This window comes from Suncus etruscus, chromosome 19, assembly GCF_024139225.1.
Source record: "Suncus etruscus isolate mSunEtr1 chromosome 19, mSunEtr1.pri.cur, whole genome shotgun sequence".
In the NCBI taxonomy this organism is placed as follows: Eukaryota; Metazoa; Chordata; class Mammalia; order Eulipotyphla; family Soricidae; genus Suncus; species Suncus etruscus.
In genome coordinates, this window is record NC_064866.1 from 10195003 (window position 1) to 10219015 (window position 24013).

Consider the following 24013-nt stretch of genomic DNA (forward strand, 5'->3'; position numbering starts at 1 on the left):
CGTCACAGCACTATTCACAAGAGCCAGAATCTGGAAATAACCCAAGTACCTTAGAATAGATGAATGGATAAAAATCAGTGGTACATCTACACAATGGAATGTTACACAGCTGTTAGGAAAAAATAAAATCATGAAATTTGCTAATACATGGATAGATATGAAGAAGAATATATTATATTAAGCAATATGAGTCAGAGGGAGAAGGATAGACATAAAAATGACTGCACTCACTTTTGAGATATAAAAAAAAGATAGAATGATATTAATATTCAAAGAGTGAAATGAGGGCCAGAAGGACCAGTCTATGGTAGGAAGCATGCCACAAAGAATTGGGTAATACATATAGTTAGGGCAGAGAAAGGACCACTGTATATTGTATGACTGACAATTATGAACAACTTTTTTTTGGGGGGGGGTTTGGTTTTTGGGCCACACCTGGTGATGCTCAGGGGTTACTTCTGGTTATGCACTCAGAAATTGCTCCTGGCTTGGGGGACCCTATGGTATGCCAGGGGATTGAATTGAGGTCCATCCTAGGTTAGTGTGTGCAAGGTAAACGCCCTACCGCTTGTGCCACTGCTCCAGCTCCATGATGAATTTGTAACAGTGTATCTCACAGTAATTCAAACTATTTATGAAAAAAAGAAAATTAAATCTCTAGCACGTGAAAATAAAGTACCAACACTTTTTGGCATAATTGTTTGAATTACTATATTAGCTAACAACTGATGTTGTTGAAACGACAAACCTGATGCAAAAATCAAATGGCAATTTGGGATACTCAAGAAAGTTTTAGAAAGATTAAGAAGGATGGAATCATAGCATGGGGGTCCAACTCTTCATCTACTACTCACCAAAGTTACTATAAATTAATGGGAGGAGTCAGTGTGCTGGCATGATGGCTAATAAAATACATATGGAGGACCACATCTGGCCATGCTCTGGTTTTATTCCTGGCTCTGTGCTTAGGGATCACTCCTGGTGTTGCTTGAGGAAACGGCCTCCCACTGTATTATCATCTGGCCCAACTCCTTTACACTTTCTTTCAGCCTGTCAGTCCAGGCTGACAACTAATATCTCAATCCTCACTACCACTAGAGAGAAGCTGTCGACTTCCTCTTCCCCCAGTCCCCAGCCACCACTTGGATAATTTGTTTTTTCTTTCGTTCATGATACTTTCCTAATTCTCTTCCCAAGGACCTCCTGTTGTTCCATCTTGATCATCCTTACAATCATCTGAAAGTATACTTGCCTCTAGGAATTGTCAGAATGATTAACTTCGTATTAATATTTCAGGAAATCTGTGTTCCATTTGCAGCACTGGGAGTGATCCCCAAAACACAGAACCATGAGTAGCCCCATGATAGATGCAAAGAAGAAGAGAAGGGAGAAGAGGAGAAAAAGAAGAGAGAAAAAGAAAAGAAATAGACTAATCTACTTCCTAGAATAAAGGACAGTCTGAGTCTTGACTCACAAATAGTCCCCAAAGTCTGTCAGCCAGACATTTTCCCCCCTAAGGGAATTTAAGCCATTTTCAGTCTCCTTGTGGAAAAGTACAAGTTTTCCTGATGATCATGAAACAAGTAAATAATTGATCCTTAGGGAACTTTCTTCTTCATGCTTAGATGCTAGATCTTGCTAGATCTCTAGGGGTCATGTCTAGTTTCTAAAAACAAACCGATTTCTTAGAAATAGATGGGATGGGGCTGGAGAGATAACATGGAGGTAAGGTGTTTGCCTTGCATGTAGAAGGATGGTGGTTCAAATCCCGGCATCTCATACAGCCCCCCCCCCCCGAGCCTGCCAGGAGCGATTTCTGAGTGTACGGCCAGGAGTAACCCCTGAGCACTGTCGGGTGTGATCCAAAAAACAAAAAAGAAAGAAAGAGATGGGATGTAGCACTTTTCTACCAGTGTTTAGAAAGTAAATAATAATAAAGATCAGGGGCCGGAGAGATAGCACAACAGTAGGGTATTTGCCTTGCATGCAGCTGACCTGGGAGGAAGTCAGTTTGATTCTTGGTATCCCATGTGGGCCCCTGGCCTGCCAGGGGTGATTTCTGAGTGTAGAGCCAGGAATAACCCCTGAGCACCATTGGGTGTGGCCCAGAAACCAGTTAATCAATACAAAGTTTTTAAAAACTGGTCAATCCCTTTTCTTAAAAATTGGAACACATGTGCTTTGGAATTGTAGGGAATTTCCCCATTATTAAAAGATAAAACATGGGGCCAGAGAGATAGCATGGAGGTAGGGCATTTGCCTTGCATGCAAAAAGAGGGTGATTCGAATCCCGGCATTCCATATGGTCCCCCGAGCCTGCCAGGAGTGACTTCTGAGCACAGAGCCAGGAATAACCCCTGAGTGCTGCTGGGTGTGACCCAAAACCAAAATAAATAAATAAATGATAAAACATTGCCACCAACACTCAACTCCTCAAAGCCCTTGGCTTGACTTCCCTGTCTGACTCCGTCTAGATTCACTTCAGGGAGTATGTGTGACTTTGCTTGGTTAGGAGTCAACAACTCCCATGCTGCCAAAGAGATAGCAACAGTCTGGGGGCCCTTGCACTGAAGACAAGCTATCTCCCTTAGCCACATGCCCACAGTGCAGCAATGTCAGTGGTTCCTAGAAGTTGGACTCAGTCTGGCTCACACAGTTTAGTAAATATTCATTAACTTAAGAGAAGAGGTTGTGTCATAATATGTACTGCTCTTAGACTGTTTGAATATAATGAATTTTGATATCGTAATCCTCTATGGAAAAAGGATGGGAGTCTATTCAATAAGGCAATTAGAGTAACATACAACTATTAAAAATGTTTTTTTTTGGGGGGGGGGCACACCCGGCAGTGCTCAGGGGTTACTCCTGGCTGTCTGCTCAGAAGTAGCTCCTGGCAGGCACGGGGGATCATATGGGACACCGGGATTCGAACCAACCACCTTTGGTCCTGAATCGGCTGCTTGCATGGCAAACGCCGCAGTGCTATCTCTCCGGGCCCAAAAATAATGTTTTTTTTTGGTTTTTGGGCCACACCCTGTGACGCTCAGGGGTTACTCCTGGCTATGCGCTCAGAAGTTGCTCCTGGCTTCTTGGGGGACCATATGGGACACCGGGGGATCGAACCGCAGTCCGTCCTCGGCTAGCGCAGGCAAGGCAGGCACCTTACCTCCAGCGCCACCGCCCGGCCCCATTTTAATAGTGCTATTTTTAATCCAGTAGTGCTAGGGTGGCTGAACCATACCAACCAAACACATCAAACACAGGGCCTTGTGTATGTTCAGCAGCCCTTTAAGCTATTTTATCACCTAAAAATGGTATTGTTGGGGTCTCGAGATATAATGCAGAGGTTAAGGAACTTGTCTTGCATGGTTCTCTGAACCTCACCAGGATCACAGAGCCAAGAGCAAGTTCTGAGTACCTACCATACTACCAGGTATGGTCCAAGTCCCAAAACATATATACAGATATATTTTTTTCTTTAAATTGGGGAAATCGCCGGGGTCAGCACATCCGGAGTGCAATGGATAAGCCTCACCCTGGGAAAACCACCTTCGTGATCATGGTATGTCCCCTGCCAGGTAAGTATATCAAAACATATATACATATTTTGAAGAAGCGTAATTATTATTATTTTTAATAATATTTAATTGCATGACAAAATGTTTAATATATTAAGTAAAATACAGGATGTAAAATTATGTAATTACCTGAATTTTTAAAGATAAAATTATACATATAATTGATCCACACGACGTGCTGTAATTATTTATTTTTACTTTTTTTGGCCATACCTGGAAATACTCGGGGGTTACTCCTGGCAGTGCTTAGGGGACCATATGGGATGCAGGGAAATAACCTACGTCGGTTGCATGTAAGGCAAGTGTCCTACTCACTATACTATAGCTTCAGCCCCAGGAGTCCTAGAATTTTTGTTGTTTTTGTTTTGGGGCCACACCCGGCGGTGCTCAGGGTTACTCCTGGCTCTGCACTCAGAAATCGCTCCTGGCAGGCTCGGGGGACCATATGGGATGCCAAGGATCAAACCTGGATCAGTCCCAGCCACGTGCAAGGCAAATGCCCTATCGCTGTGTGCTATCGTTCCACCCCCAGGAATCCTGTAATTTTTATTTATGATTTAAAGTTTATTATTTTACGAACAGATGCTTTTTATTATTGGGGGAGTTGGGTTACTTAGTGGTTGGAAACTACTCCAAGCTTAGTGCTTATGGGAACTGTCCAATGGTTCTCAGAGATATAAATCTCCCACACACAGATCTTATGCTTCAGTCCTCTGGGTCATCTCCCCACCCCCGGAATCATCTTATTTGTGTGTGTGTGTGTGTGTGTGTGTGTGTGTGTGTGTGTGTGTGTGTGTTTGATTGTGGGGGACTGGAGTGAACCACACCTAATAGTCCTTAGGTGATCAAACTTGGGTCTCCCATATTCAAAGCAGTCCTTTGAGCATTCTTCTCAGTCCCAGAATGCTTTAGGTTTATTTTAGAATGTTTTAGTTTTGTTGTTTTTAATAACCAAACTAAGAACATCAGATTAAAAATATTCATCAGATGGCAGGCACTGAGCTAGGAATTTTACCAATCGTCTAAGCCCCAGACCAGTTGTGAATGGCAGGGATGTCAATGTTTATATATATATATATTTATATCAGAAGCTGTGGTCCAATGCTTAGAAGTAGAGACATTCTCTCTGCTCCCCCATGAGCCTCCCTAAGCTCATTGAAGATTTTTAGGGAAGGCCTCTGATAAAAAAAGACCTGTGTACAACTTCCCCCAAGGTCAAGACTTATCTTGCTCTTTAGACTCCTCACATTTGGGGCTGGAGAGATAGTGTAGTGGGTAAGGTATCTGCTTTGCAAAGACAGCCAGAGTTTGGATACAGGGCAGCCCAGTGGTGCCCAGGCACACCAGAAGTGATTCCTGAGTATAGAGTTAGAAGTAGGCCCTAGGGGCCAGGAAGGTGGCGCTAGAGGTAAGGTGTCTGCCTTGCAAGTGCTAGTGTAGGATGAACCGCGGTTCGATCCCCCGGTGTCCCACATGGTCCCCCCAAGCAGGGGCAATTTCTGAGCGCATAGCCAGGAGTAACCCCTGAGCGTCAAATGGGTGTGGCCCAAACACCAAAAAAAAAAAAAAAAGTAGGTTCTGAGTACTGCTGGCTATGGCCTCTCCTCACCCCCCAAATAAATAAACTCATATATTTATGTATGTATGTATATATATATATATATATATATATATATATATTTGCTTTTTGGACCACACCCGGTGATGCTCAGGGGTTACTCCTGGCCATGCACTCAGAAGTTGCTCCTGGCTTGGGGGACCATATGGGATGCCGGGGGATTGAACTGTGGTCCATCCTAGGTTAGCATGTGCAAGGCAAACACCCTACAGCTTGCGCACCACTCCGACCTCAAATAAATTCATATTTCTAACAAAAGAACACTCCAGTCTTGCCTCCAAGAATCTGCTTCATTGCAAAAGCTCCTGGCTATATTCAAAAGTAATTCTTGGGGCCGGAGAGATGGCATGGAGGTAGGCCTTGCATGCAGAAGGACAGTGGTTCGAATCCCGGCATCTCATATAGTCCCCTGAGCCTGCCAGGAGCGATTTCTGAATTTAGAGCCAGGAGTAACCTCTGAGCTCTGCTCGGTGTGACCCAAAAACTAAAAAAAAAAAAAAAAAAAAAAGTAATTCGTATCCGAGTGCTCATTGCTACATACCAATGGCTTCCTTTTTTTTGTTTTATTTTTGTTTTTGGGTCACACCCAGCAGCACTCAGGGGTTACTCCTGGCTCTATGCTCAGAAATCGCCCCTGGCAGGCAAGAGGACCTATGGCTTCCAATCCTATGGTTTCCGCCATCTTACTGATTTGATGTTTTGTTCAACTGTGAGCAGGACAGGACAGAACTAACTGCACACCCCACCCCTTCTCCCAGCTGGCTCCCTGGTCTCTGCCCTGGGCACTACAACAGACAGGCTGTGTCTGGTGTTCTAGTTAAAGTAGGGGGAGTGGGGGAGGCCAGCAAACATCTCAGCTATGTGAACAATCAGGCATATCTGGCAGCACATTTGATCTTTTCTAAGTCTATTTCAGCCAAAGAAGTCAGAGCTTCCAGGCAGCTGTGAGGCCACTTGCATCCTAAGACTTCATGTTTATTTGGCTTCCAGGTACTGCTATGGTGAAGGGTGCCCAACCCCCTAGTGAGGTTTGATCCAGAGAGGCCCCTAGGGACTCTACAAACTCTCATGGAGGAAGAAGTGGAATTTTTGACTGTTCCAGGGTTCTTCATAGCTTCCTGTTCCCTCCCAGAGGCAGAGACAGGAAGTCACTTGGATGGGGTCACCGCAAGTCACATTCAAGATCAGGCACTTAGCCTTCAGTACCACAGTTCAAGCTTCCTAACTTTGTGTTCTGTTGTGTGCTTCTGGACCACACCCGCTCAGTGCTGTGAGATGTGTGTGTGTGTGTGTGTGTGTGTGTGTGTGTGTGTGTGTGTGTGTGTGTATGTATGTACGTACTCTTGCTTTTTGAGTCATTTCCCAGCTCCTTTCTAACTTTAAAAACAGCACTTCCTAGGGACTTTTATCTAGTAAGAGAAGCAGGCGACATAGAGAATAGTGCTTGGTACATCTGGGAAGAACCTGGTCCTTTCTGCAGAATTTTGATCTCTCTCTGTATCCACAGAAAAGGACCGCACGGGGTTGGGGTTAAAGATCAAGTGGAAAAGAATGTCTCACATGTAGGATCCTCTGGGGTTGATCCTTGACATCACAAAACCAAACCACACCAATTCCAAAATAGCTCCAGTAAACAAGTAAAAAGCTAGTAGTCTATCAGAAAAAGAAAAAAAAATATATATAGATAGTAGATATACAAAACACATAATTGTATGTTCAAAATTGGGTTGAGCATAGCTAAAAAGATTACTCTAAGACTTATCAGAATGATTTTGTGGGGGTGGTCTTAGGGGCCATGCTAGTGCTGAAGATAAAAATACTCTGAGGCCAGAGCGATAGTACATCGGTAGGGTGTTTGTCTTCACGTGGCTGACCCAGGATGGACACGGTTCAACCCCTGGCATCCCATATGGTCCCCCGAGCCTACCTGGAGCAATTTCTGAGCACAGAGCCAGGAGTAACCGCTGAGCACTGCCGGGTTGTGGCCCAAAACCCAAAATAAAAGAATACTCTAGTTTCTTTGCTTTGGGGCCATACCTGCTGGTGCTCAGGGGATCAGGTAGGGCTCTGAAATCAAGTCTGGGCTTTCAGCATGCAATATATGTGTGTTGCATTCAATCCTCTGAATGATCTCCCTAGCTTCTTGCAAGGGAAGTGATCTGCCACCTGAGTCACATCTCCAATCAGTATCAAATTCACCCCTTTGGGTCCTCTCCCCATATCTTTTCAGTGCTAGGGGTAGAACCCTGGGCCTCCAACATTCAAGTGTCTTCCTCGCTGCAGAGCTCCATCTTTGGGACTAGCTGTATTATTAGTAGTATAACAATAGCCTTTATTATACTTAATATTGGGAAGAGAGGCTAGAGCAAGCAGGGCCTTTGTCTTTCACACAGCTGACCTGGGTTCAATCCCTGGCATCCCATCTCTTCTCCTTTCTACCACCAGGAGTGATTCTTTTTTTTTTTTTTTTTTTTTTTTTGTTTTTGGGCCACACCCGTTTGACGCTCAGGGGTTACTCCTGGCTATGTGCTCAGAAATCGCCCCTGGCTTGGGGGGACCATATGGGACGCCGGGGGATCGAACCGCGGTCCTTCCTTGGCTAGCGCTTGCAAGGCAGACACCTTACCTCCAGTGCCACCTACCCAGCCCCCAGGAGTGATTCTTGAGTGTAGAGCCAGAAACAACCATCGAGCATGGATGGGTGTGGCTCCAACACAAGAATAAAAAATAAACCAAACTAAAAAAATACTGGGAAGGTCTATAGTGAAGACTATACTTTCAGGGATCATTTCTATAGTATGTGACTAGAGAAGTTTCTCTGATCGTGTAGAGCACCCGAAGCCATGAGGAGGAGTCAGAGCGTCCTCTCCTGAGCGTGAAGCCGGCTCTAGGTGTCGCTTCTGCGACTGCCTTTTGCCACTGATGATCGTTCTTCCCTTCCTTTGGAAGGGGTAGAGGGAGAGGATGCAGAAGAGAAGAAGATTTTAAGGGAAAAAAAAAAGTCTATAGTGAAAAGCAGTTCATAAACACAATAAGACACTAAGAATTCAATGCCCGATAACAGATGAGTGGCTAAAGAAACTGTGGTACATTTACACAATGGAATATTATGTAGCCGTCAGAAGTGATGAGGTCATGAAATTTTCTTATTCTTGGTTGGACATAGAATCTATTATGCTGAGTGAAATAAGTCGTAAGGAGAGAGATAGACACAGAATAGTCTCTCTCATCTATGGATTTTAAGAAAGTAAAAAACATTATTGTAATAATAGAGATGAGGGTTGGAAGGTCTGGCCCATGATACAAAGCTTACCACCAAGAGTGGTGAGTTCAGTTAGAGAAATAAGTACGCTGAGAACTACCAGGACAATGGTAGTGAGTGAGAGAAATAGAATGTCTGTCTTGAATGCAGGCAAGAGGTGTGGGAGGAGAGAGATGGAGAGCATTGGTGGTGGGAAAGATGCACTGGTGAAGACCTTTTTTATTTTTAATATAATTGAAACCCAAGTACAAACATGTTTGTAATCATGACTCTTAAATAAAGATATGTATTAAAGAAAAAATAATAAATTAATTAATCATAAAAGACACTAAGGATTTCCTGGCAGTAGGCTATCAATGAATGAATTGAGGAATGAATGAATGAAGCTGGGATGAGCCCATGAGAAAATTAAAAAGACAGGAATGTAAAGCCCCCAACAAAACCACTGATCAGCCATCAGTCATTCTCTCCCATAGTGCAGTGTTAAGTCAAACAAGATGTCAGTTCAGTTCTCTCTTGGCTGCACTTCAGCAAAGATTCATGGTACTTTTGAACTTGCTGGTCAAACTCCCTGGAACAGAACCTTGCCTGGAAATCATTCGCTGGAGTCAGGAGGTATTTCAATGCCAGGCCCTGGAACTCAGAACTCAGAACAGGGGCACACTTTTCATGAAATAGCCAAGAATTCTGGCCCAACCAAGCTCTATGGCTTCTTGAGACTCCAGGGCCATCAATGTCTCCCCTAAATCCCAAGGGAGGTTTAGCACTAGTTTCCTCTTTGGTTTCCAGAGTGCCCAATCCCTCATCTGTAGACTTGATGTGTTCCGAAACGTCCTGTACCAAGGGGGAAATCCGGACAGAACTTATTTTCTGGCATTTGGAAGAAGGAGGGGCATCCCCTAATTCTCTGTTGCAGCAGTTGGATGACACTTGCTTCTGGATTTGCCTGGGAAGAAAGGAGAACTGCATTTCTAGGTACTCACAGAAGTTCTTCTGCACAGTTTTGGCCTCCTGGGGGTTGTTGTGGGTTTCAGATTGTTCAGCAGCTTCCTCCAGGGACTCAAATATGACCCCGGGAGTCCTTGGCCTCTTCAGCCTCTTTTCTAACCAGGAGCAGAGGAAGTCTGGTTTCTGGGAAGAGGAGGAACTCATGCATTGCAGCACAGAGTCAGGAATCTGAGGGACCGAGAACTTGGGGCTCAGGCTGTCGCTGAAGTAATCCTGAAAGGGCTGTCGCTGCACAATGGGTACTACTCGACTGGGCTTCAAGGCCGTGACAAAGGCATGGAGTTCCGAGTAGGAAGAATGGTCAGAGTAAGGGACGACGTGGATATCGGGGTGCGAACGGCGGATCTTGCGACTGGTGGGAAGGATGGCAATGGTGGGGTGGATATGGTTCCAGCAGAGCATGGTTGAGTGGTTTATGTCCATGTGGTCCACAGCATGGATGCGGCCTGCCTCTGGCTCCGCGGTGAACACATTGGCCAGGCCCAGCAGTTGTACCACCTCCAGACGCCGAGGGGTCAACACCACCCAGGTTTGGAACTCGAAGGCCAGGCGTTCAAGCAGCACTTCTTTCCCCAGGCTATAGAGCCCTGAAATGGGACAGTGAAAGAAATGAATAAAGGAAGCTACAGGAAGCTACATCAACTACATGTTTAACAAAAATGCACAAAATTGGGCTCAGACAGTGTTGACCCCAAAGGTTCAATCCTTGGCACCATAGTTGATTCCCAGAGCTCCTTGAGCAGAGCCAGGAGTCATCCTTGATCACTGCTGGGTGTGGCCCCAAACCTAAATAAGTAAATAAAAACAAATTCCCAAAATAAGGGGGATTGCAGTGAGTAAGTAATATTTGCAAAAAAATTATATAGAGAATGAGGAGAGGGGTGACAGAGAATCCATCCATCCATCCATCCATCCATCCATCCATCCATCCATCCATCCATCCATCCATCCACCCATCCATCCAGTACAATAGAGACCAACTACCAAGTGCTAGGCACTGAGAAAACAAAATCTCAGATTATATTCTTTAGGTGAGCATTCTATTTTTCTTAAGTTTATTTTGTGTCTGTTTGTCTTTGGGTCACAGCCGGCGGCACTCAGGGGTTACTCCTGGCTCTGCGCTCAGAAATCACCCATGGCAGGCTCAGGGAACCATACGGGATGCTGGAAATCAAACCCAGATTTGTCCTGGGTTGGCCGCGTGCAAGGCAAATGCCTTACCGTTGTGCTATCTCTCTGGCTCCAGGTGAGCATTCTAAAGGGTCTCTGTGTCCAGAGAGATAGTACACTGGGTAGTATATTTGCCTCGCAGAAGGCCAAACTGGGTTCAATCCCCAGCATCCAATATGATCCCCTGAACCCACCAGGAGTGATTCCTGAGAAAAGAGCCAGGAATAAGCCCTGAGCATCATCAGGTGTGACCCAAAACCAAAAAGGAAAAAGGATCTCTTCGTTGATGGAATTAGGAAACAGTTTCCTGAAAATACAACTGAGCCAATTATTTTAAAGTTCAGGTGTGAGTTCAACTGTCATGGGAAGTAGATAGCTGAGAATCTTTTCTTTAAGGGCCACACCTGGTGATGCTAAGGGGTTACTTACTCTTGGCTCTCTGAACAGGAATTACTACTGGTAGTAATTCTCCCTGGACACTTTGTGGGGGTGCGGGATAGGTCACACACAGCTAGATGTCTTCAGTGGTCATTCCTGACTGGCAGGGATCAACCTGAGGTTGACCACGTACTTGACAAGTACCTTGACCCCTGAACCATCTCTCCTGCCAGTTCCTTTTTCTTGTTTTTATGGTCTGCCATTTTTTTTTAAAACTTTATTGATTGATTGATTGATTGATTGGTTGTTGGACTACACCCATCGACTCTCAGGGGTCACTCTTGGCTCTGCACTCAGAATCACCCCTGGGGAAAAAAAAATAAAAAAGACCGCCCCTGGCAGGCTGGGGGACCATATGAGTGCCAAGAATCAAACCGGGTCCCTCCTGGGTGGGCCACATGCAAGGCAAACGCCCAACTGCTGTGCTAACTCTCCGGCCTCTATGTTCTGCATTTTTGAGCCATTTTCCACAGTGCTCAGGGATTACTCCTGGAACAAGTGTTCACGGGACCATATAGGTACCAGAATAAACTGAAGTTTGTTGCATGAAAGCAACGGGCCTATCAACTATACTATCTCTCTATCCTTCTTTCCAATTCTATTTTTTTGGGGGGGGGCACACCCAGCAGTGCTCAGGGACAGGCTCGGGGGACCATCTGGGATGCGGGGAATCAAACCTAGGTCCGTCCTAGGTTGGCCGCATGCAAGGCAAACACCCTACCTCTGTGCTCTCTCTGGTCCCTCCAAATTTCCAATTCTATCCATTCCTTTCTTCTTTCCAACCTTCTCTAGGTCCTGTGAATTACATTATGTTTTTTAGCCCAACTTGCTGGCCCAGGACTAATATATTTTGGCCACACCGAAGCAGTGTGCAGGGGGCCATGAAGTGATGGTCTAACCAGGGCTTCCCACATGCAAAACATGCATTTGAATCCTCTGAGCCATTTCCCATCATAACTGACATTTCCTAGTGGTGCTCGGGGTTACTTCAAGTTCAGTGCTTTATAAAGATACTTTTGTTTTTGTTTTTATTTGGGGGGGGTCACACCCGGCAGCACTCAGGGGCCACTCCTGGCTCTATGCTCAGAAATCGCTCCTGGCAGGCTCAGGGGACCATATGGGATGCCGGGATTCGAACCACCGTCCTTCTGCATGCAAGACAAACGCCCTACCTCCATGCTATCTCTCTGGCCCCTGTGGAGACACTCTTGGAGATTTTGAGGAACTATGCATGCCAAGGATCGAACCTTGGCCTACTATGTACAAAGCATGTGCTCAGTCCTTTGTACTCTCTCTGCCCCCAGATCCAATCATGGTTTTATTTTATTCTATTTTATTTATGATTTTTGGGCCACACCTGGTGACGCTTAGGGGTTACTCCTGGCTATATGCTCAGAAATTGCTCCCAGCTTAAGGGACCAAATGGGATGCCAGGGGATCAAACTGCAGTCCGTCCTGGGTTAGTGTGTGCAAGACAAACGCCACCTCTCCGGACACTCACTCACCAATCTTTACAGTATGCCGTGGGTGCTTTCGAATTAGTTCGACAATCTGGTGGGCAGCTTCTTCTTGGGATGGCAGAACCAGGGCTGGGTTGCAATTGGTGTTGTCTAGATATAAAATATCAATCTGTTTCCCCACTGCCAGTGCTGGCTCCTTGAGCATGGATGGCGTATACCGGAAATCACCTAGAAAAGAATATATGGGAAGGTACAGAGGGTGAGAGAGATAAAAGGATAGAAGTAGGACTTGACCATTTTAAAAAGATAGCCATGGGGTGGAAAAATAATCATGGAGTCTGGCATTGAACAAGGTAGTAATATTGCTTCTCTGTGGAAATATCTTTATCCTGTTCTTGATTTTCTAGATCATTCTTTAGAAGATTAAGAGGCTTAGAAAGAAGGAACCCGTGGGGGCTGGAAAGATAGCATGGAGGTAGGGTGTTTGCCTTGCATAAAAAAGGATGGTGGTTAAAATCCTGGCATCCCATATGGTCCCATACGGCCTTGCATGAGGCCAACCCAGGATGGACCCAGGTTCGATCCCCGGCATCCCATATGGTCCCCCTAACCTGCCAGGAGTGATTTCTGAGCATAGAGTCAGGAGTAACCCCTGAACGCTGCTGGGTATGACCCAAAAAACAAACAAACAAACAAAAACAAAAGAAAGAAAGAAGAAAGGAACCCATTTGAAAGAGCATCAGGGCCCTCGTCACAGTTAGGAGGCCTCCAGACTTCTAAGACCACTTAAAGCTGTTCATAAACAGTGTCTAGGGGACCAGAGAGATAGTACAGTGGTTAGTACAGTGCTTGCCTTGCAGCCATTGGGTCAGATTTGATTTCAGCACTCTACATGGTCCCTGAACCCTCAGGACTAAGTAAGAACTGAGCAGCATCAGGTGTGGCCCAAAACCAAAATGAAAAAAATAAAAAACAGACCAGCTATCTGGGCTAGGAAGATGGCAGGAAGCCATGAGAGAGCCTACCTGTATAAAGGATGGTTCCAAAGTAGCCCTCAAAGAGAAACATGACAGAACCTGGGCAGTGATTGGCATCCATGAGGGTGACAGTCATGGTCTCTCGGCCCAATTCATCTAGAGGCAGGACATGACTCTCACCAACCTCCAGGGCGTGAATCCACTGTTTGGAGACCTGAAAAAATACCCAGTAAAGTTTACTCACAGACTCTAGGTTCCCACTCAATCGTCCCTTCCCAAAATAGCAATAAAGGTCAAACCCAGAGCCACTTTTGTAGCTGCTATCAAATGGGGACCCCCAAACGACTACCCTTCCTCCTCCCAATTCCACCCTCAATATAATTTTTTTTTTTTTTTTGACTTTTGAGTCACACCCGGCGGTGCTCAGGGGTTACTCCTGGCTCTAGGCTCAGAAATTTCTCCTGGTAGGCTTGGGGGGACCATATGGGATGCCAGGGATCGAACTGGGGTCCATCCTGGGTCAGCCTCATGCAATGCAAATGCCCTACCACTGTGTTATCACTCCAGCCCATCAATATACTTTTTTTTGTTTGTTTGTTTTTTGGGTCACACCCGGCAGCACTCAGGGGCAACTCCTGTCTCTATGCTCAGAAATTGCCCCTGGCAGGCACAGGGGACCATATGGGATGCCCGGATTCGAACCACCATCCGTCTGCATGAAAGGCAAACACCTTACCTCCATGCTATCTCTCTGGCCCCATCAATATACTTTTAAAAGAAGAGCCTGGTCAGTCATTATCAAACTTCCTTGAATAAGGACAATAGGGGTGTAGGGATAGGAGGAGGGGAGAATAGCAGTTCAGTTAAAAAAGAAAAAAATTCTGACCAGGGACTAAGTGATAGTACAGTTGGTAAGGCAGTTTGCCTTGTAGATGGCCTACCCTGGTTCGATCTTTGCCATCTCATATGATCCCCTGAGCCTGCCAGGAGCGATTTCTGAGTGCAGAACCTGGAGTAACGAGCACCACAGGGTGTGACCCCCCCCCCAAAAAAAAAAAAAAACAAAAAACAAAAAAAACATTCCAACAAAGTGAAAATAAATCAACATTAAAATCCCAGATGAGGGGCCGAAAATATAGCTTGGAGGGTAGACATTTGCCTTGCATACAGAAGGACGGTGGTTCAAATCCCAGCATCCCATATGGTCCCCTGTGCCTGCCAGGAGCGACCTCTGAGTGTAGAGCCAGGAGTAACCTCTGAGTGCTGCCAGATGTGATCCAAAAACCAAAAAAAAAAAAAAAAAAAAAAAATCCCAGATGGGGGCCGGAGAGATAGCATATTTGTCTTGTATGCAGGATAGTGGTTCGAATTCCGGCATCCCATATGGTCCCCCGAGACTGCCAGGAGCAATTTCTGAGCCAGGAGGAACCCCTGGCACTGCTGGGTGTGACCCAAAAACAAACAAACAAACAAACAATCCCAGATGAAAGGCAAGAGCTATAGAGTAGGTAGGGCACTTTCTTTGCAGGGAGGCAACTTGTGTTCCGGTCTCCCAAACCCTGGTCTGGAGTGGCTTATGAGTGATAAGCTAGGAGTAACAACCACTGAGCATTTCAACGTATGCCCACCCACCCCCAAAAAGAACCTAAACAGAAAAAACCCCAAATGAACAATATCTGCATAAAACTATTGACAGCATTGTAAATTATGGGAAATCATTCAAAACGGAGCTGGGGATAAAAAACAAACAAACAAACAAAAACTGAATTTCAGGGGCCAGAGCAGTAGGGCGTTTGCCTTATACACTGCTGATCGGAATGGTTCCGGGTTTGATCCCTGGCATCCCATATGGTTCCCCAAAGCCTGCCAGGAGCGATTTCTGAGTGCAGAGCCAGGAATGTGACGCCTCCAAAAAACCCAAAACCAAACCAAACTGAATTCCAACAGGAGTTTCATCTGTGTGAACTGAATGAATGCATGAATGCAAATGACAGTTGGTACAAGTAGACAACCAACCAGGAGCGATTTCTGAGTGCAGAGCCAGGAGTGTGACTCCCCCAAAAAACCAATACCAAACCAAACTGAATTCCAAAAAGACTTCCAATCTTCGTGAACTGAATGAATGCAAATGACAGTTGGTGCAAGTAGACAATCAACCAGGAGCAATTTCTGAGTGCAGAGCCAGGAGTGTGACCCCCCCAAATAAAACCAAACAAAACTGAATTCCAAAAAGAGTTCCAGTCTGTGGGAACTGAATGAATGAATGCAAATGACAGTTGGTACAACTAAGCCAACTATTTTTGTTCTTTATTTTTGCGTTTTGGTGTACTCCCAGCCGGTGCTTAGAAGCATCTTCTGGCTCTGTCGCATGCGGGGTGCTGGGGATCGAACCCATGCAAGCCAGTCGAGCTCCCCTGAGGATTCCAGGGGACCCCAGCAAGTCTGTGGCTGGACTCCTCTGCCTCTGCCTGCACCAGCTCTCAGAGGCCTGCTGGAGCATCCCGTACCTGCAGGTGTCGATGCAAGAGGTGAGCACTGATTGGGGAGCAATAGAGAGGCCTGGCCCAGGTGCTGGACAGGCCCACCGTGTGATCCGAATGCATGTGGGTCAAGAAGAAGAGCCGAGCCGATCCGGCCCGGCGCAGGCTCCAGAAGTCCACTGCGATGGGCGTGTGCGGGATCAGGACCCCGTTCATGTTGACAGCGGGGTCGTAGGACTCGTAGTACAAGGCTCCGACATTAGGTCAATGGCTCAGTGAGCGGAGCGCGGAAAACCGGATGACAGCTGCGCGCGCAGCTTGGCGACGCCCCGAAGCGGGCGGAAGTCGGGCAGCGCGACGTTCAGAAAAGCGGCGCGGACGCCAGAGTGGACGGAGTCAGGCGCGACTAGCCGATTGCCGAGACGAGAGCGCGAATGAGCTGATGGGAAGGGAACGTGGGGGGAAGGGCAGGCACGAAGGTCAGGGCCAGGCTCGGCTCGGCGCTCCTCGCGAGCGGCAGCGGCTCCCGCACGGAATGAAGGCGGGGCTTCCGGCGAAGGTGAGGTTTTTGGGCCAATGGGGTATCGCCATTCTGGGTGAAGGCGGGACTTCCAGCAAGGGTGGAATTTGCGGCTCCCGCCCGGAATAAAGGCGGGACTTCCGGCGAGAGTGACATTCGGGCCTATGAGATATCCCAGAGGCGGGACTTCTGGCGAAAATCAGATCCAAGGTTTCTGCGTTTACCAAACCGGAAGCAGACGGGACTTCCGACTACAGTAAAATTTGGACCTATGAGTGTTCTTCACCAAGAATAAAGGCGGATTTCCGGCAAGAGTGTGCTTTGAGTTTATAAATTGTCATCTACTCTGAATAAAGCGGGACTTCCGGCGAGATGAAGGCGGGACTTCCGGCGAGAGTGAGCTCATGAGCCTATAAGCTTTCTTCACGGAGGCTAAAGGCGGGACTTCCGGCGAGAGTGGCCTATGAGTTTTCCCCGTCCGGGACGAAGGCGGAACTTCCGGCGAGAGTGAGATTTCAGGTAAGAAGGCGGAACTTCCGGCGACAGTGAGATGTGGGCCAATAAGCTTTCCTTACTAGCGGATGAAGGCGGGACTTCCGGCAAGAAAGCGATTAAGCCTATGAGGGTCCTCAACCTAGGGACGAAGGCGGGACTTCCGGCGAGCGTGAGTTCGGGCCTTAGAATTTCCCCATCACCGTGCTGCGGCGCCAAAAAGAGTTTCGCCACAGGAAGGCGGGACTTCCGGTGAACCTGGAGTTGGAGCTCAGCAGCCTGCTTCAAGCTGGTCCCGGGGAGGAGTGGAAGGGCAAAGAAGATGCCCTACCTGGGCTCCGAGGACGCGGTGAAGGAGCTGCAGAAGGCGCTGTGCAACCCGCACGTCCAGGCCGACCGGCTGCGCTACCGCAACGTCATCCAGCGCGTGATTAGGTACGGCCCGCCCCGCCCCGCCCCTGCTTAGGGCTGGCCCACCTTCACCCCCCTTCCCTCTCATTCCTGCGGGGAGGGAACCCACCCCTTGTTCCTCCCCAGATCCAGTCCCCTGGCTGGTCTCCTTGGTGGGACTCAGTTTACCCCACCCTCACTTTGCTGGGCATTTTCTTTCAGATCTTTTTTTTGGGGGGGGGGTCTCTTTTTTTTCTAATCTGACATATATTGGTGCATTTACTTACATTTTTTTGTTTGTTTTGTTTGTTTGTTTCATATTCTTTGGGCCAATGGAAGAATCTAGTGGTTTGGGTGTTTGCCTGTGAAGAGTCAACCTGTTTCAAACCCCAGCACACGCACACACACACTCTATCATCTATCTATCTATCTATCTATCTATCTATCTATCTATCTATCTATCTATCTATCTATCTATCTATCATCTATTTCCCCCAAAGTCAACAGGAGTGATTTTTGGGGGTGGGCGGGTTGGGGTGTCAAACCCAGCAATGCTCAGGGTTACTCCTGCACTTCTGCACTCAGAAATCATTCCTGGAGGCCGAAGAGACAGCACAGCACAGAGGTAAGGTGTTTGCCTTGCAAGCAGCCGATCCAGGATGGATGGTGGTTCAAATCCTGGCATCCCATATGGTCCCCGAAGCCTGCCAGGAGCAATTTCTAAACCCAAAGCCAGGAGTAACCCCCTTAGCGTCAAATGGGTGTGACCCAAAACCCAAGAAAAATTAAATAAGAAAGAGATCCTAACGGTCCTGTTAGGCTTGGAGGACCGTATGGGATGTCAGGGATCGAACCTAGGTCAGTCCCCAATCAACAAGCTTGCAAGGCAAAAGCTGGCGTGTGCTATCATATCACTCCAGCCCCTTCTTTCATAGTTTGAACTTGCACTCAGGGGCCCCCAGATCCATCATGTTTATGTTTCAAAAGCACTGACGTCCTTTTGGAAATTTCAGATCCATCTTTGAACCTTCCAAACTCATTTATCCTGCTGCCTACTTGGCGTTTATACCCGGGATTTCTTCAAAGACATGCCAAAGAGTAATTACTTGCAGCCTCTGCCACCCTGTAGACCTGTTATTCCGCTCCTGTGAGTTTGTTTTGAGGATGATGTCACCACCCAGCTGACCCAGCGTGGTGTCAACGCCCAGGACACCTGATTCACTCCTCAAGCCATAGAATGGGCTCTTAGTTCTTCAAAGCAAAGCAAAACAGAAACAAAACCAAAATATAACAAAAAGAAAAAGACCCTCTTTATAACTTAACTTTACAGTTTTTAGGAGTCAGAGAGATAGCACAGCAGTAGGGTTTTTGCCTTACATACAGCCAACCCAGGACAGATGGTGGTTTGAATCCCGGCATCCCATATGGTCCCCCTGAGCCAGCCAGGAATGATTTCTGAACGCAGAGCCAGGAGTAACTCCTGAGCGCCACCGGGTATGACCCAAAAACCAAAATTATCTATTAGGGATGGGGAGTGGGAAGTAGGGCCTCAGGGGACCTGAGTATGTAGTGCTGAGGACTAAACCATGGTTGACTGTGCTAACCACTGAAGCCATCAACCTCTTTGAAAACTCCTTTATTTTGTAGGAAGGAGCAATAGTACAACAAGTAGGTTATTTGCTTTGCACACAAGCAAACCTGACTGAGTTCCATCCCTGGCACCCCATATGGTCCCTGGAGAATAATGCCTTGAGTACTAACCCTTGAGATCCCACTGGTTGTGGCCCAACCTCCCACCAAATTAAACAAATCCAAAAATTTATTTAAATTTTGGAGCTACACTAAGGATGCTCAAGTACCATTCCGGCTGGGGGTATGTTCGGGTGCTTCTAGTTCTGTTTTGGAATCATTTGGTATCAACAATCAAACCAAGACTCTTGCATGCAGAGCAGGGCTGTGGGTTCAGCTAGCTCCCTGCTACCCTCCACGTTGTTTCTGGTTTTAATTGGCACAACTTTTTGTTCTAATTTCATTACCAAAGAAATTGCAGGAGCTTATGAACTTATTAGTAGGTAGGTCATCCTGCCTTGTTTTGTTTAGTCAGAATTTTTCTAGTATCTGAATTTGAACATCTAATTTGTTTTCATGTTGGAAGACAACAGGGGGTGTTCGAGGATCACTTTCTGTAGTGCTCCAGGGACTATGTACTGCCTGGGATCAAACTTGGGACTCCCATATGCAGAGTTCCAGCCCTTTGAACCTGGATTATTATGATTCTTGGTGGGTCACAAATTATAGCATGCACAAGTTTTATTGAATTGGTTTTTTGTTTTTGTTTTTTTTTTTTTTGGTTTTTGTGTCAACCCGGCAGTGCTCAGGGGTTACTCCTGGCTCTCTGCTCAGAAATCGCTCCTGGCAGGCTCGGGACCATATGGGATGCCAGGATTCAAACTAATGACCTTCTGCATGAAAGGCAAATGCCTTACCTCCATGCTATCTCTTCAGCCCCTCTCTCTCCTTTTTTTTGACACTGGTTTGCATGCATGAAGCCATGATTTCTTTAAGATGATGTCCTGGGGCCAGAGAGATAGCACAGCGGTAGGGCATTGGCCTTAGATTCTGAAGGATGTTGGTTCGAATCCTGGCATCCCATATGGTCCCTCGAGCCTGCCAGGGCCGATTTCTGAGCATAGAGCCAGGAGGAACCCCTGAGCTGCCGGGTGTGACCCAGAAACCAAAAAAAAAAAAAAAAAAAGTCCTAATTTAAAAAAAAAAAGATGTCATATTTTCGAAATATAAAAGCTGAATTTTACTAACACATACTAGATATTGACAAAATATATGTTAACTGAATAGAAGCATCATGTTCAGTGCAGGGGTTTATCACTTGTCATGAACTAGAACTAGGCACGTTGCTTCCCTCTCAGAGGTCCCAATCTAGCGAGATGGCTAACGAGGACACCAGGAAGTGAAAGGCCCTCTCTGGGTTGGGGATCCCATGTTGGACATCTTTCTGCTCTGTTGTTTCAGACACATGACTCAGGGTCTGGACATGTCTCCCGTTTTCATGGAGATGGTGAAGGCCAGCGCCACCATCGACATTGTGCAGAAGAAGTTGGTGTACCTGTATATGTGCTCATATGCCCCCCTGAAGCCAGACCTGGCCCTCCTGGCCATCAACACACTGTGCAAAGACTGCTCAGATCCCAACCCTATGGTTCGAGGACTGGCACTACGGAGCATGTGCAGCCTCAGGTGAGTCTACGGAGAGGTTAGGGGATCTATGGGGTCTCACACTAGCCTATGTCCAGGTTTTACTTCAAACTCTGTGCTCAGAGATCATTCCTGGTGCTACTCAGGGGACCACATGTGGTGCTGGGGATCAAACTTGGATTGACTGCATGTAAGAAAAGGCAAGTGTCCTATCTGCTATACTATGTTTTTTGTTTGTTTTTGGGTCACACCCGGCAGCGCTCAGGGATTACTCCTGGCTCTATGCTCAGAAATATCTGCCAGCAGGCTCGGGGACCATAATGGATGCTGGGATTCGAACCGCTGTCCTTCTGCATGCAAGTCAAACGCTCTACCTCCATGCTATTTCTCTGGCCCCCTATCTGCTACACGGGACGCCTTTTTTTTGTTTTTGTTTTTGTTTCTTTTGGGGCCACACCCAGTGACGTTCAGGGGTTACTCTTGGCTATGCGCTCAGAAATCGCTCCTGGCTCAGGGGACCATATAGGATGCCGGGGATTGAACCCAGGTCTGTCCTGGGTTGGCCACGTGCAAGGCAAATGCCCTACTGCTGCGCTGTTGCTCTGGCCCTGCAGCATTTTTTTATTTTCTAATTTGGGGAGGGGGGCGGCGGCAGCAACGCTCAGAAATTGCTCCTGGCATCCATGGGGGACCATATGGGATGCCAGGATTAGAACCACCTTTGGTCGTAGGTGTGCTTCTTGCAAGGCAAACGCTCTTCCACTGCGCTATCTCTCTGGCCCCACTGCAGCATTTTTCTAAGTAAAAGAGTCAAACGGGCTGGAGAGATAGCACAGCAGTAGGGCTTTTGCCTTGCATGCATAAGGACGGTGGTTCGAATCCCAGCCTGCCAGGGACGATTTCTGAGCATAGAGCCGGGAGTAACTCTTTTTTTTTTTTTTTTTGGGTCACACCTGGCGGTGCTCAGGGGTTACTCCTGGCTGTCTGCTCAGAAATAGCTCCTGGCAGGCACGGGGGACCATATGGGACACCGGGATTCGAACCAACCACCTTTGGTCCTGAATCGGCTGCTTGCCAGGCAAACACCGCTGTGCTATCTCTCCGGGCCCGGGAGTAACTCTTGAGCACTGCCGGGTGTGACCCAAAAACCAAAAAAATAAAAGAGTCAAACATAGCCTTTGATGTTTGGTAATTTGTCTCCAAATTTTAATGATATATATATATATATATATACACACACACACACACACACACACATACATACACATTCAAACATGCTAAAACCTTGTTAAGTGAGGGGAAGCTAAATGATGTCAAAATTAATATTTCAGGATTGGGCTGACTTTAGAATGTGCTCGTTTCTTAGGATGCCTGGTGTACAGGAATACATCCAACAGCCCATTCTCAATGGTCTGCGGGACAAGGCTTCATATGTGAGGAGAGTGGCCGTTCTTGGATGTGCCAAGATGCATAATCTTCATGAAGACTCTGAAGTGGGTATGTTTCCATGATATTTCACGCATCCTCATGTATGGCTTTGTAAAAGATTACGTGGGTTTAATAGAAAAATAACTTGGACCTAGTTTCATAGGTCTTTTTTAGGTAGAGCATAGTGCTTGGTATTTTCTGAAATTAGAGAAGTCCATTCTTTTGGATCCAGAGTGTGAGTGTGTGCTGTTATCTGGAGGGAATTTCTTTTTGTTGTTGTTTTGGTAGTAGAAAAGTTCAGCTTTGTGTATCTGGAACAATTATTTTAGTTCTGTCTCTGTGCTTCTGAAGCTTTTCTTTTTTATCTGAGATCTCTGTTCTCTTTTATAGATGGTGCCCTGGTGAACGAATTATACAGCCTGTTGCGTGACCAGGATCCAATCGTGGTTGTGAACTGCTTGAGGTCTCTGGAGGAAATTCTGAAACAGGAAGGAGGTGTTGTCATCAATAAACCCATTGCCCACCATCTCTTAAATCGGTTCGGCCTGTCTCAGTTCTCTCTTTTTTTTTTTTGGTTTTTGGGCCACACCCGGTGACACTCAGGAGTTACTCTGGCTATGCGCTCAGAAGTCGCTCCTGGCTTGGGGGACCATATGGGATGCCGGGGGATCGAACCGAGGTCTGTCCTAGGCTAGCGCTGGCAAGGCAGACACCTTACCTCTAGTGCTACCACGCCGGCTTCAGTTCTCTTTTTCATATGATGAGCTGCATCTGAGTGGGTCTTGTTAATCTGGTGAATTAAGGAGAGACTTAAACCATTTCTAGAGAGTAGAAAAGGAAGTTGATCATAATTAAATCCCATGTGGTCCCCTGAGCACCACCAGGAGTAATCTCTGGACGCTGAGCTAGGAGTAACCCCTGAGCACAGCCAGGAGTGGCCCCATACTAAAATAAAAAGGAAACTCGGGTATGGAGTGATATTACAGTGGGTAGGGCATGCCTTGCACACAGCCATCCTCAGTTTGATTCCCAGCATCCCATAATGTGTTCTGAGCTCCATAGAAAGTGATCCCTGAGCACAGACCCAAACACTAACCAACCAACAACAACAAAAAAAGTAGATCCTGGATTTAGGGTATCTTCATCAAGTGTGCATTTGTTTTATTTTAATTTATTTTTTAAAAAAATTCAATTTTTGGGGGCTGGAGAGATAGCATGGAGATAAGGCGTTTGCCTTTCATGCAGAAGGATGGTGGTTCGAATCCCGGCATCCCATACGGTCCCCCGTGCCTCCCAGGGGCGACTCTGAGCATAGAGCCAGGAGTGACCCCTGAGTGCTGCCGGGTGTGACCCAAAAAAAAAAAAAAATTCAATTTCTTAATAGTTCCTGCCAGACTCGGGACCATCTGAGATGCGGGGGGATTGAACCTGGGTTTGTCCCGAATTGTCTGTATGCAAGGCAAACGCCCTACTGCTGTGCTATCTCTCCAGCCCCTTGTTTTAAATTTAATGCCTATTTTAAATAATTTTTAGTACTCAAAGACATAATCTGATTTATGGCACAGCCTGTTTTCTTTCATTTACATTTGTTAATGATCAGTAGATGACTGGCAACATGGTACTTGCCTGAGAATAGGCCAACTTTTATGTTAAATTTTCTTTTGGGGCTAAAGAGATAGTACAACAGTAGGGCCTTTCCCTTGCACACAGTTGATCCAGGATCCAGGCCAGACGGTGGTTTGAATCTCGGCATCCCATGTGGTCCCCTAGCCTGCCAGGAGCGATTTCTGAACACAGAGACAGGAATAATCCCTGAACACCACTGAGTGTAACCCTCCCAATTTTTTTTTTCTCTTTTCTTTTTTTTGCCTAGGATGCCAAAATTGGACCAGTGGGGCCAGACTGAAGTTTTGCGCTTTCTGCTGCGCTACCAACCCCGCAGTGATGAGGAGCTTTTCGACATCCTCAATCTGATGGAC

At 46.6% G+C, this 24013-nt stretch overlaps 2 protein-coding genes and 2 non-coding genes across 4 annotated transcripts in view; 2 read left to right on the forward strand and 2 right to left on the reverse strand.

Moving 5' to 3' along the window:
* Positions 1 to 3428: 3428 nt before the first annotated feature.
* Positions 3429 to 3586, reverse strand: LOC125997845 (U1 spliceosomal RNA). The gene has a single exon (XR_007491848.1). It is a non-coding gene; the product is annotated as a U1 spliceosomal RNA (small nuclear RNA).
* A 4376-nt stretch (positions 3587 to 7962) lies between these two features.
* On the forward strand, positions 7963 to 8175 carry LOC125997859 (small nucleolar RNA U3). The gene has a single exon (XR_007491858.1). It is a non-coding gene; the product is annotated as a small nucleolar RNA U3 (small nucleolar RNA).
* Positions 8176 to 8828: 653 nt separating this feature from the next.
* DCLRE1B (DNA cross-link repair 1B) lies at positions 8829 to 16271 on the reverse strand. The gene is made up of 4 exons (XM_049765715.1): positions 16019 to 16271; positions 13560 to 13725; positions 12580 to 12762; positions 8829 to 10053 (listed from the first exon to the last, which is right to left on the reverse strand). The coding sequence occupies exons 1-4, from the start codon at positions 16205 to 16207 to the stop codon at positions 8942 to 8944; spliced, it is 1650 nt and encodes a 549-aa protein (XP_049621672.1). The 5' UTR covers positions 16208 to 16271; the 3' UTR covers positions 8829 to 8941.
* Positions 16272 to 17272: 1001 nt separating this feature from the next.
* AP4B1 (adaptor related protein complex 4 subunit beta 1) overlaps positions 17273 to 24013 on the forward strand; it is a 17749-nt gene continuing 11008 nt past the window's right edge. Inside the window, exons 1-5 of the mRNA XM_049765691.1 lie at positions 17273 to 17438; positions 20424 to 20648; positions 21973 to 22103; positions 22425 to 22572; positions 23908 to 24013. The exon at positions 23908 to 24013 is cut by the window's right edge and continues 391 nt beyond it. Coding sequence (XP_049621648.1) covers positions 17326 to 17438; positions 20424 to 20648; positions 21973 to 22103; positions 22425 to 22572; positions 23908 to 24013 — 723 coding nt within the window. The 5' untranslated portion in view covers positions 17273 to 17325. The remainder of the gene's footprint in view (positions 17439 to 20423; positions 20649 to 21972; positions 22104 to 22424; positions 22573 to 23907) is intronic.

Excerpts from the sequence above, each read along its gene's own strand:
- DCLRE1B (XM_049765715.1), bottom strand. The coding sequence starts at position 16,207 with ATGAACGGGGTCCTGATCCCGCACACGCCCATCGCAGTGGACTTCTGG. Across the intron at positions 13,726-16,018 it reads TCTTGCATCGACACCTGCAG|GTCTCCAAACAGTGGATTCA; the intron begins GTACGGGATGCT and ends GTATTTTTTCAG. Across the intron at positions 10,054-12,579 it reads ACGGCATACTGTAAAGATTG|GGCTCTATAGCCTGGGGAAA; the intron begins GTGAGTGAGTGT and ends GTCCCATTTCAG.